This window comes from Parasteatoda tepidariorum, chromosome 4 (genome assembly GCF_982258835.1).
Source record: "Parasteatoda tepidariorum strain Cologne lab strain chromosome 4, Ptep-v5.0, whole genome shotgun sequence".
NCBI classification, from domain to species: domain Eukaryota; kingdom Metazoa; phylum Arthropoda; class Arachnida; order Araneae; family Theridiidae; genus Parasteatoda; species Parasteatoda tepidariorum.
In genome coordinates this window covers 41,492,611-41,505,608 of record NC_141758.1, presented here as the reverse complement: position 1 = coordinate 41,505,608, position 12,998 = coordinate 41,492,611, and the positions used below count along the sequence as shown (strand labels likewise).

Here is a 12,998-nt window from a genome sequence, read left to right as displayed (position 1 = left end):
CAAAATATTTACGGACACACACAACAAAAAAAAACATGCTTCGCATCTCAGTTCTAAAACAGTTCTCCCTCGAACCAGAGTGTCAGTGTGTGTGGGAGGAGTCGGATTAGCCTTGAGCACGTGATTATCACGCGCTCACTAGATGAAATTAAGTGATAGATTAATGATTTTAATTGGAATTTCCAACATCCTCCCACCTTTGAGTTTTTACACCAAGAAACTCAAATACGCTTTTCCAAAATATCCTTTTCGTTTTCCCCAACTTCAAGGGGAAACAGCCTCGATGTTGATCGTAGAACTTCACCACCTTTTGTCTTTAACTTTACGAGTCTGATGTTTCCATCTCGTGACGTGAACACTTCGATGACTTTCCCTAGAGGCCAATCCAGTCTCTTTGTGTTGTCACTGGATATCAGCACAACATCGCCTATTTTGATAGGTGAAGAACTTCGCATTTTTCTATCGAATTGTCTCAGCTGTCCCAAATATTCCGAACGAAAACGTTTCCTCAGATCTTGTCTCAATCTTAGACGGTAGGCAAACCTTTTATTCAAAGATTTGCTGTCCAAGAGATCCAGGTCTGGTAGTCCAACTTCTCTGACCTCTTGAAGGAACATGCTTGGAGTAAGAGGCACTAGATCACTAATATCTTCACTGACGTACGTGAGAGGTCGTCCATTGATGATACTTTCACAATCACATAAGACAGTATTTAATTCTTCGAAGTTGAGAGACGTCCGACCTAAGACTTTGCGAAGTATTCGCTTGAGAATTCCAATCAAACGTTCCCAAAAGCCACCCCACCAAGGTGCAGATGGGGGGATAAACTTCCAGTTAATCTTATTCACTGCACTGTTTTTAACTACTGCATCCCAATTAATCTTTTTAAGAAGATTGTTCGCTCCAACCAAGTTTGTTCCGTTATCAGAGTAAACGATAGCTGGTCTTCCTCTACGAGCCACATATCTTCGAAAAGTCTGTAGAAAACTTTCAGTGGACAGTGAAGTAGTCAGTTCCAGATGTATTGCTCTAAACACAGCACAGGTATAAATGACAATCCACGACTTCTGATTTTCTTTCAGATAGAGAGGCCCTGTAAAATCTATTCCTGTAATTTCAAATACAGAAGCTGCTCTTAGACGGTCAACAGGCAATGGAGCTGTTGGAGTTGCGATTGGTCGTGAATCAAATCGTTTGCAAATTATGCACTTTCTGATAACTTTGCGAACAGTCTTTCTGAACTTCAGAATCCAGAATTCTTCTCTGAGTTGGGTCATAACAATCTGAACACCTGCATGACCAAGAGAACAATGTTTCCAGTGAACAAGCTTTTCAACTATCGGATGATCACTTGGTAACACAGTAGGAAATTTGAAATTCTCCAAGTCGTCCTTTAACGATAGTCTAGTCTTAATTCGAAAAAGTCCATTATCATCCTCAAGAACTTGGAGATTCTGTAGTCGTTTATCATTAGGTCCCGTGAAAGATTCTCGCTGTGCTATTTTTAGCAACGAAATTTCAGTTCTGTTCCTTTCTTCCACAGTTATGTTTCCAAATTTTCTAGCATCTTTCTTCTTCTTACAATTATCCAAAAATCTGTAAACCCAGGAAATAACTATTAGCAGTTTAGAGTAATCGGAGAAAAGATCATAAATTTTGTCTTCATTTTCTGTATTTGTGACGCTGACAACTGTTTTTCTTTTTTCTGCATTTATAATTTCTTCATCAGGAAAATTATTGGATTTAGGCCAATTGTCAGGATGGTTTTGCAACCAGGAGGGTCCACGAAACCAGTCAGACTTTGCTAAAGTTTCAATACTGCATCCTCGGGAAGGCAAATCGGCAGGATTTGATTGACCGGAGATGTGATTCCAATCATCTGGGTCGGTCAAAGTTCGAATTTCTTTCACACGATTATATACAAAAGCAGCCCAGTTTTCATTCCTCTTAATCCAGTAAAGCGCATTGCTGGAATCAGACCAGTATCGTGTGGCAACTTTTTCCATTCGTAAACTTTCTTTGACAGATTGGCAAAGTCTTGCTCCTATGTTACATGCTAAAAGTTCTAGCCTAGATACTGATATTGGCTTCAGTGGGGCGACCCTTGACCTAGCCTGTATTAATTGACAAGTAATTGAGTCCGGTGCTTCACTCCTCAAAAATACGCACGCAGCATATGCTTTTTCGGAAGCATCACAAAATACGTGCAATGTTATTTCCCTAATTCCCTCATTTTTATCTAAACACCTGGGGACAGAAATATCATTTAAAATTTTGAGTTGATTTTTCCACTTAATAAATTTCTTAGCCATCCAAGATGGCAACTCGGAATCCCAAGACAATTTCAATTTCCAGCATTCTTGTAATATTAATTTTGGTATTAAGGTTACAGGACAGGTAAATCCAATAGGATCAAAGATTTTGTGTACGGTTGACAAAATATTTCTTTTAGTTACTGATTGATTATTTGCAATGGGATCTAAATCTCTTAAATCAATGGATAAAATGTCCTTCTTACTATCCCATTTTAAACCCAATACAGGAACTGTTTTGGTTTCGATCATTTCAGATTCAAATTCCTCAAAAGGAGTATGCTCCCACCCACGTAAATTAAATTTTGCGGAAGCGAGAATTTCTTGTGATTCATGAATAAACTTAACTAATTCTTCTTTATTTTCAACACTGTGTACACAATTGTCTACATAAAAGGATTTCAAAAGTTTTTGAGATGTTTCTCTAAATTCAGAAGAAACATTATTCAAATGAAATTCAAGAGTAGCTCCTAATAAGAAAGGACTCGAGGATATTCCAAAAACAACCCTTTTATGCTGAAAAATTCTCGAATGTTCTTTTTCACCGTTCTGCCACCATAAAAATTTTAAATAAGGCCTATCTTGTTCATGGAGTCCGATTTGCAAAAATGCCTTTTCAATATCGGACACAACTCCATATTTTCCTATTCTAAACCTATTTATGACAGAAGGTATAAGTTCTACTAAGTTGGGCCCCTTTTCTAAACAGTCATTAATAGAAGGCGACTCTTTATCTCGAGCGGAGCCATCAAAGACGGGTCTAACCTTCGTTGTCGAATTTTCTTTAAAAACAGGGCGGTGAGGTAAATAGTGTTCTGGTTCAGAACAATGCGCCTCCTCTATGATACCCTGATCTAACCAATCATCAAAAATTGTTTCGTATTCAGTAATTTTGCCTAATTTCTTAAGGGATTTTACACAATTTTCGAGTCTTTTCTCAGAAATGCCCTTACAATTTTTTAAGGGGGGATGCCCATCAATCCAGGGCAATCGAACTTGATACCTCCCCTCAGAGTCTCTAGTTACGGTTCGAAAAAAATGCTCTTTCGCCGATTGTTCCAATTCTTCCCTACTTTTTTTCTCACTGGGGTCAGCAATACCAAGTGTGTCTAACCGCCATAAATCTGAAATATTCACATCATTTACATGACAAGATAGTACGGTATTTGTACTATCTTGTTCTTCTGCCTTATTATTCTTTCCCATTAGAGTCCAACCTAATTTAGTTCCTACGCAAACCAATCCTGAACTAAGTTCCTCTATTCCCCCACTGAGCAGTTTGCCAGCGATGTCAGCCCCAATTAACAAATGAATTTCTAAGGGAGAAGATTGATACAACAACTGATCATTATAACCCTGTGTAGTATCAGTTAAAAATATGCTACGAGATTTAAGTTCTTTTATATGAGGGAATAAATTTATTCTAGAAATATTAGAACAAATTACTTCCTGATCCAATACCTCAAAATTACAATGATAACTATTATCTACATTACTTATATGAACTAAATATCTTCTATGATTTTCTGTCTTTTTAACACCCCCAAATAAAGAATGCAAAATAGATTCTTCACCAATAATATCATATTCCATACACGTTGCAGCGTATTTCGATATGTACGATCGCTGCGAACCCGTATCAATGAGAATCCGAATAAATTTGGTTTTATTATCCCCTCGTATTTGTACTACTAATGTTTGTAAATAAACCTGACGCATGCATGTAGTATTAGTTAAAGAGCTTTCCGTAACGACTTTTTCTTCCGACCCCTTTTCATTAATTTTATTGCCATGAAATTCTTCATTCATTTTACACATAATTAACAAATGTTGCCCATTACATTTCAAACAATTAACTTTATTTTTACAAAAGCGCGCAATATGTCTATTAGGCTTATAACTTAAGCATCGAAAACAGATACCCTTCTCCATAAGTATTTCTTTCTTTTTTTCAAATGGTAAACTCATAGCATATCTACAATCTTGACTTAAATGGGATTTATTACAAAATACGCACTCATCCACTTTCGAATTTGCCAGATGTGAAACGTTTTGTTTTGAGCTATTAATTAAATCAGCGGCAGATATCTTATTCCTCTGGAAGTGGTGAGTCATCGGTTTTCTGTTATGATTTTCTAATCCGAAAGGGGAACGAGCTATCAATAATTTTTGTTCTGATTCTATTTCCTTTTTCAAAAAATTTAAGAGATTAGCTAATCTATCATTTCCAGAAATCTCTGTTTTTAATTCACTTTGAGCCCGTTCATATATCTTCAATAAATCGCTTGGCAAACATGACTCAATCAAAGGATATAACAAAATAGCGGAGAAATTATCTTTCGCTACGCCCAAAGATTTAAGAGATCTCAATTGCCCTTCTAGTGTATCGTATAATCTAACTAAGGAATACTTTTGACCTTGAGGATTTGAATTATTTATTACTAAAGCAAGAAGTTCTCGAATATAAACTTCAATCAACAAATCATCCCTCCCAAAACGCTGTTTTAAACATTTAATAATTTCTTCATAATTTTTTCCTGAGGGGGGAAATGATTCTACTAATTGTCTCGCTGCCGAATTTTTTACAGTTGATTGAATTAAATACTGTAGCTTATCGTCATCCTCAATGTCCGAATCTTCGTGTATTTTTTTGAATTGCCCCCACCACTGAAGCCATTCTTTAATGTTTCCATTAAATTGTTTCAATTCTAATTCAGGAAGTTTGAACTTGCGCGGCGAATTAATATTTTCAGTAGAATTTTTTAACACGGGTTCTTCTATTTTCGGTTTTTCTATAATATTCAATCGTCTCTTTAATTTAGTACTGGTTTCTAGAAATCTATCTTCGTACACAGTTATTGCGTCATATTCTAAATCAAAATTATCTTGCGAGCATGTTTGATCATCACTTAAAATGGATAAAAGTTTAAAATCCAATTCTTTCAATTCTTTGTATTTCTGTTCTAAAAGAACAATTTGTGTGGCCAAAATATCGGGATCATTTTCATTTTCTTTCAATAAATCTAACGCCTTATTCAATGCCTTTGAGAAATTACTTCTCGCTGGCGTTCGTAATTTTCTAACACTCTCAACTGACATATCTAATTCGTATAAAGTTTCATAAAGTCTAATAAAGTTCTATTCTAGTCTTTCTAATTTCTTAAGTCTATGTATGTCTATTCTGGTCCCAGCAGGGATGCCAGATTTTGGGTATTACCAAAAGATATCAAAAAGGAGATAGCTTACCTCCACCAAAAGGCCGGGAACACTTCGTATTAATCCATAGACTTCTATAAATCATATAAATAATGGCAGTTGAGAGTGAAACATTCAATATTAAATTTTATTCACAATCACAAACATATGGACACAAAATATTTACGGACACACACAACAAAAAAAAACATGCTTCGCATCTCAGTTCTAAAACAGTTCTCCCTCGAACCAGAGTGTCAGTGTGTGTGGGAGGAGTCGGATTAGCCTTGAGCACGTGATTATCACGCGCTCACTAGATGAAATTAAGTGATAGATTAATGATTTTAATTGGAATTTCCAACACTATCTAAATATTTTTGCAAATATTGTAAACTTCTGTAAGTTTGTAAGTTTTTGTGTATAGATATTAATCGTACCATTTCGAACCCACATCTAACCCGTAGCATCAACCCAAAGTTTAATGAAGTCAACAGGATCCATAAACCCTCAGCTGAACACATCACCGATGCTCCTAACCTTCTCAAGAAATAATAATTATAAAAAAAATTACTTAAAAAGTAATTCCGCCTTAGAAATCAACAGATGCATCAAAGATAACTTCGTTGAGAGAGTCAACAAATGGAAGTCAAACAATACTAAATAATCAAACTTTACGAAACGTTTCGTTTAAACTTGTGAACTGGAAAGCAAATACAGGGCCGACTTATGCATGTCGCGGCCCCTAGGCAATGCTCGTCTCGGGCCCCCTCCCCTACCGTCTTCTAACTTCCTAATTATTATATATCACAGTATATTATATATAGTATATTATCACATTATTCAATAAAAATATTAAATAAAACGAAAAGAATATAAGTAATTAATATGTGCATTTAAAAAAAATCATACAATAAGCTTAAATATTAACTCTTCTAACTTTTTTTGTTACAAAATCGTTCAAGACATCCTGAAAGTTAATCTTTTCCAATACATCATTTTCAATTGCCATTAAGGCCAATGAATTTAAACGGTTTTGAGACATAGTTGAACGAAGACAGTTCTTAATTAATTTCAATTCTCGGTGGCTAGTTCTTCCCCTTTGTGGTTCTGTATGAGAAGAAATTTAAGGAAACGTTCAGACGAAGTGAAAATTCAACGATTACATTAAAAATGTTGTCTATGACACAATACAACGTATGTATTTAGCGGATCGGGGAATTCCCCAGTCATGCGACGAACGAACCAGTACTGCCAACCTTAATTTTACATACTCTTTGGTAGCTTGACCATAGAATATACATACCTATGGTAGGTACCAGAACAGTAAGTGTGCATTCACAACGTAGAATTTTGCGCGTTTTTCAAGCGTGTTGTGTTAAAAAAGCTGCTCTTGCTGTATAGTCATCTGATTAGTCGGCGTTAAAATTACCGCGATAAAATTGCTTGCGGTTATATTACTGCGTTATATATGAACTAACTACCATAATATTAATATCTAATTTGGAATGCGTTCAGAAATGTACTAAAATAGCGTCGATGTAATGTACAGAGCAAGACAATCGTCATTGAAATTTCGAATTAAATTTTTACTGTTTAAGAAACATTGTCAATTTTTTTCTCTGTAGCACAGGGCGTGGCGGGGCCCCTAGGCAGTTGCCTACAGTGCCTAATGGATAAAACGGCCCTGAGCAAATAGCATCTGTTTCAAAAGTAATAAAAAGAGGGACATTGTAATCAACCATGACCTAGTTATTATTATCCTCACTGAAACTCACCTGGATGGCAATAAAAATCTCAAAATTGACAATTATGTCACGTTCTGATGAGACAGATTCATCATTGACTGAGGAGCAATACCATCCAGAAAAGAGATGGGTCAGTCCGGGTTACCATAAATAAGAAATTTGTTCCTTTAGAAGTCCGAAAGTAATTTTACACCCACTGCGCAGTTTATGTTCGTTACGTCGGACTACTAAATTGATCCGTGTTGAGACCTTCTTTCTTCTAGGAGACGTTGCGAGCAGTCGCCATTATTGCAAAAGATGGTCTAATTCAAGGATGGGCAAACCACGGCCCGCCGGAAGGTTTTTTCCGGTCCACGGATTGATTTTCAACTTTCAGATCGGTGGGCAATATAAACAATATACATTAAACATCCATTTACTTGTCTACTTTGTTTAAAGCTATTTTTTTAAAAAAAAAAATAAAGTACTGATGACCTTTTTACTTTCTCTAGTTTTGTTCTACCTAATTTAAATTGATGGAAATATCTTCAGACAGCTTCAATTGACTAAATGTTGAAAGCAGAAGTTCTTTAAAGAATAGCCTTACATTGGTGCAGCAAAGTGGGTCATTAACCCTTTCGCGCCGACTGTCACAAATACGTCCAGTTTAGTCTATTAGGTGGTTTGGGGTGCCTGAGGCCGGAACGGCCCCTTTCCCCTTCATCGTGTGATGAGGGTCTATGAGGTAATTCCTTGTGGTTGGAATGAAAATGAAATTTAAAAAAAAAATGAAAGGCTACGTCAGTGGAGAAGGGCATGAGTTGGGGTGTGAAGATCATCATTGTGATGGGGAAGCCCCATTCAGAAGAGATAGAAGTAGGCTTGTAACTTCTTGACTTTTGAGGAGCTCCTGCAGTTCTTTCACAAGTGAAACCAGGCGATGAGCTGTGGATGCAGGTGTGTCCTTGAACTGTTGTCTTATTCCACTGGGGCGGGCCTCGCACCCAGTGAAATTGGAAGTGTGGTTCCCTTCGCAGTTACAGCATTTGGCGGGAGAATTTCTGTCGTTTTCACATTGGTATGGATAGTGGAAATCTGCACATTTCATGCATCTTGGCTGGTTGGAACAGGAACGCTGAATATGGCCGTAGTCCTGGCATCGAAAACTCTGTAGCAGCCGCCGGCCGCCAGGGAATCTCTCGGTGCTAATAAGAGTCTGCTTGACACTCGAGATGGAGTATACCTTCTGCTGATTGGCCAGTGGAGTGATGATGAGGAAAAGTGGCTGGAGCGTTTAGGCTCCACCCTCTTTTTGAACTGGATAACTCTATGGAAATTGATGCCTAATTTCTCTATTTCTATAGAAATATCTTCAGTTTTGAAGTCGACTGGAAGCCCTCGGATGAGAATTTTTGCAGACTTGAGTGGCTGTTCTTCCTTGGGTTCCGAAGCTGTGGCAGTAGTAGGCTTAGGCTCTGGGAGAGATTCAGGAGTAGGGTACTGCTAGTAGACTTTGTAGCAGTTCCATGAGTTTGCTTCTTCTTCCTTTTTCTCCTCTTGGCTGGCGGTTCTTTGTTGTTCTGGGTCTAGGGCTAAGTTTCTGAGGCCGAAGCCTCTTCACCATGCTCCGAGTTGTTTTCAATGCTGTAGTCCGATACTGGAGATTTCGTTTCAGGAGTAGTTTCTATCTCTGAGGAATCCTTCGGCTTTTCAGGTTGGTTCGGCGTGACTGTTTCCGTAGGCATGATTTCTGTATCAGGCTCAGGGAATAGTTCTTTTCTTCTGATGATGAGAGCTCTCATTTGAAATTCACAGGTGTAAGGTGGTTTAACTTCGTTTGCTATTTGTCGTTGCCAGGCAGACTTATTTTTCTCTATTTGTAAATCGATGGCTTCTTTAGTAACACAATGATCAGCATATGTAGAGCAATGATCAGCAATACTTAACTCCTAAAAACTCAAGGGGAATGTGGGAGTTGAAGGTTATATATGGCATTAAAAAATATCTAGTATATCATTTTACGGAGTCCAATTTTGCATTCATTGAAACAAAACCTCTCAATAAAAAATTGTTTTTTATTTAGGCTGTTGCTTGGCTGACCGCCTTTTTAATAAATAGAGGCATTTGATTGGTCGATTACATCATCGTTTTCATCGGTATCGCTTAATCGTTTTGTCAGGTTTGCTAGAATGGCGCTTTTAGCATTTTTGTTTGGCGCAATTTTAATAACGCGCATGCTCAGTTTGATAATTTATTCAAACCAATCGAAGTACTTCGTAGACCAGGGGTCGCCAAACTTTTTTGATCATCGACCCCTTTATAATTTTTCGAAATCCCCATCGACCCCCATAAAAGTAATTTTCTGTTAATTAAAATAAAACTCCATTAGATACTGTGTTTGCACATTTATTTTATGATATTAGACATTCATTAAAGTAATAGTACATTCTGTAACCATAGTTTTATGAAAAACATATTAATGTTGAAATTTAAATACCTTAATTTTTATTAAATAATAAGTAAAGTAATTACAGATTTATTTCTTCTTTATCAATGAGATGGGTGTGCCTGGTGTTTATTTGCAAGGTTTGCTATATTGGGTTCAAAATTGGTTAATTTTAATCTTAAATCCCCTCGAAACTCCACATTTAATTTATTTCTGTACTTAGTTAAGATTGAATTGACATGGCTGAAACCGGCTTCAACCATATAGGAACTTGGAAATGCTAGCATAAATGGCTGAGCTATTTCGTAAAGCTTTACATATTTTTTCATTATATTTATATTTGACCAAAATTGGCTTATTGTTAAATTTTTAAAAAGTGTCTTTGCTCCAAGATCCGATAATAATTCAACAAGCTCATCTTGCAGGTTGATGTCCACGTTTTCAATTTGAGCAGAAAATGGCATAATAATCCAATCAGGGATGTCAATGTTTTCCAAATCAACAAAGCGCAGTTTAAAATCGTCGCTCAAATTTTGTAGATGACCTGTATATATTTCCAAATCTTCTTCTTTTATTTCTAATTGTCGCAGATTTGAAAAATACTGATAATCCTTACGTAGCAATGAAGATCTAAATAAATTTAATTTTACTTGGAAGCCTAACAGTATTGTTCGAGATTCGATAATTGTTACATCTTTTCCTTGCAGCTTTGTTTGGACATCATTAAATTTTCCAAATAAGTCCGCTAAATAAAAAATATGGTTCTTATTGTTTTGCAGTTCGTCACACAGAACAGGGTTTATTTCGCTGAGAAATTCGGTCGTGGAGTCAAATAACTCAACGAGCCTTTGCAAGCATACACCTCTAGACAACCATCTAACTTCGGTGTGCAGAAGTAATTGGTTAAATAACTCGTCATTTTCCTCACAAAGTTTAGAAAATAATCTTGATTTAAGAGGTTGGGCTTTAATTTGATTGATACACTTAATACAAAACTGTAAAGCTTTATGTAACTCTGGACTCAGATATTTCGCTACTAAGTTGTTTCTATGTAACACACAATGAATAGTACGTATACCGGGCACTTTTTCTTTGAGAAATGTAGCAAAACCGCGGTAACGGCCTACCATAGCAGGTGCCCCATCTGTGGCTACCGCTATTATATTTTCAAGCGGAATACCATATTTATTTAAATATTCTTGTAAACATTTAAAAATTGTCTCTCCCTTTCCATCAGTTTCAAGATATTTAGCAAATAAAAATTCATCAATGACTTCTCCTTTAATTTTACTGAAATATCTAACGTACATCATAAGAATAGCAGAAACACCAAAAACAGATTCATCAAGTTGAATAGAGAACTTGCAATTTTTTAGCTCTGAAACTACCGTATTTTCTATTTCTTCAGCCATTTCGTCGATACGCCGTTTTACAGAATTTGCACTTAATGGCAATGACTTTAAAACATTTACGGAGTCTTTTTTCATTACATCCTCAATGACGTCTTTGATTGCAGGCATAACAATTTCTTCAGCGATTGTGTGTGGTTTCCCCTTCTTTGCTATATTAAGCGAAATCTTGTACGAAGCTATTAATCCTCCTTCAGTTTCAACTTCAGTAGATTGCTTCATAAAACTTTTTATAGTTGGTCGACATGTGAATTTTTCTTTAAGTTTTTTGAAAAATTCAAGTTCTTCATTTTTTTTATCTGAGTGTACCCTATCAAGATGATCTTTCATTTTTGATGGTTTCATGTAGTCATTTCCAAAAGTTTTTTCGCATAGAAGACACATAGGGATTGTTTCATTTCTCTGAGAACAAATAAATCCAAATTTCAGATATTCCAATGAATAATACCGACATTTCTTTTTAGAAACTGAAGCTGCCATTTTTCAATTATGGTTCTATAAATAAATTAAAAATAAATTTGTATAATATGCTGACTAAACAACGACAAAACTATATCACACTTTGCATTTTTTTACGAAAATTGCAAAATTTTTGAAGATATTATTATTTTGATTTGCTGTGTGTAGTTTAATTTAATTTCCAGTAAGTAGTAAACAGCAATGATGTTGTTGTATTGCTGTTTACTACTTACTGGAAATTAAATTAAACTTATTTCATACGAAATTGTTATTCTTAAGAACAGTTAAAGACACACATCAGATTAAAATAATAATATTTTCAAAAATTCTGTGATTTTCGTAAAAAAATACAAAGTGTGCTGTAGTTTTGTCGCGGGCTGTATTAATCCGTATTATTAATGATTACCTTCTTTTACATATGGATTATTAATTAAAATTGATATCTAATCTAAACGAATGGTGTATGATTGTACATTGTAAAATGAATGACCAGGTAAAATTAATTATCAAAATTGAAAAGAGAAGAAAATAATAATAATATTGTAAAATTTAAATCCTGACAAATTAAGAATCTTAAGAAAATTTTATTCTGCTTAATAATATATTGAACAAAAAACAATGCTGGGTAATAATTAATTTCACAAAAATAAACTTAAATTAAATTTTTTAACAGAAATAAAGTTATTAATAAGATAGCAGCAATATTTATTTAGTCAATTACACATGAAAACGATTTCAGACAGTTCAGCACAGCATTGACAACAAAACATAAAATATGACTCACCTCGAAATTAATATAATCATATAATAGCTATCGAAACAACAATTAATCTTTAAACCTAATCGTTACATCTTTTGGGAGCTGGTCCCGAAAACGAAAATACTTTAAACATCTACAACACTTCGAAATCATAAATTAATTCACGCCGAGGTGAAAAAACAAAGTAAAGGTAAAGGTTCGAACAGAAACTTACTACTGCGCAGACTCCTACAAAAATTGTGCTGACATCTCTGAATTAGAATTAAAACAAAATAAATGATATTTAATGAATTAATGCTGCTATCTTTTAAACGTTACAATTAAGCTTTAAAACAATAAATACAAATTGAAAATTAATTAAATATTAATAAATGATACATTTTTAAAACTAAACAAATGGTTTTATCGAAACAATAACAAATTATCCAAAACTGTAGAAGTTTTAATAATAACACTGCAAATATTCAACACTGTTCACAGTTTGCAAAAGATAGCTGACACTGCGTATGATATTTGCGTTTGTAACGTCAATGTTCGTCACACATGACATTTGGACAAGCGCACATTTGCATATGACTTATAAACCAGAAGTGCAGAGTTCGTGCCACTGCCCGCTGGTACGTAAATACTTGTTTCACTCGAATAAATATACGTTTATTAATTTATGTTCTATAAAGACACTGATATTAAGTC

General features: G+C 35.2%; 2 protein-coding genes across 2 annotated transcripts; both read right to left on the bottom strand.

Moving 5' to 3' along the window:
* Window positions 1–221: 221 nt before the first annotated feature.
* LOC147810923 (uncharacterized) lies at window positions 222–5,411 on the bottom strand. Its single transcript, XM_087162157.1, has 3 exons — window positions 4,565–5,411; window positions 2,858–3,628; window positions 222–2,698 (listed from the first exon to the last, which is right to left on the bottom strand). Exons 1-3 carry the CDS (start codon window positions 5,409–5,411, stop codon window positions 222–224), a joined length of 4,095 nt encoding a protein of 1,364 aa, XP_087018283.1.
* Window positions 5,412–9,623: 4,212 nt separating this feature from the next.
* LOC139425493 (zinc finger BED domain-containing protein 5-like) lies at window positions 9,624–12,520 on the bottom strand. Its single transcript, XM_087160994.1, has 2 exons — window positions 12,330–12,520; window positions 9,624–11,581 (listed from the first exon to the last, which is right to left on the bottom strand). Exon 2 carries the CDS (start codon window positions 11,564–11,566, stop codon window positions 9,782–9,784), a length of 1,785 nt encoding a protein of 594 aa, XP_087017120.1. The 5' UTR covers window positions 11,567–11,581; window positions 12,330–12,520; the 3' UTR covers window positions 9,624–9,781.
* Between the last annotated feature and the right edge of the window lie 478 nt (window positions 12,521–12,998).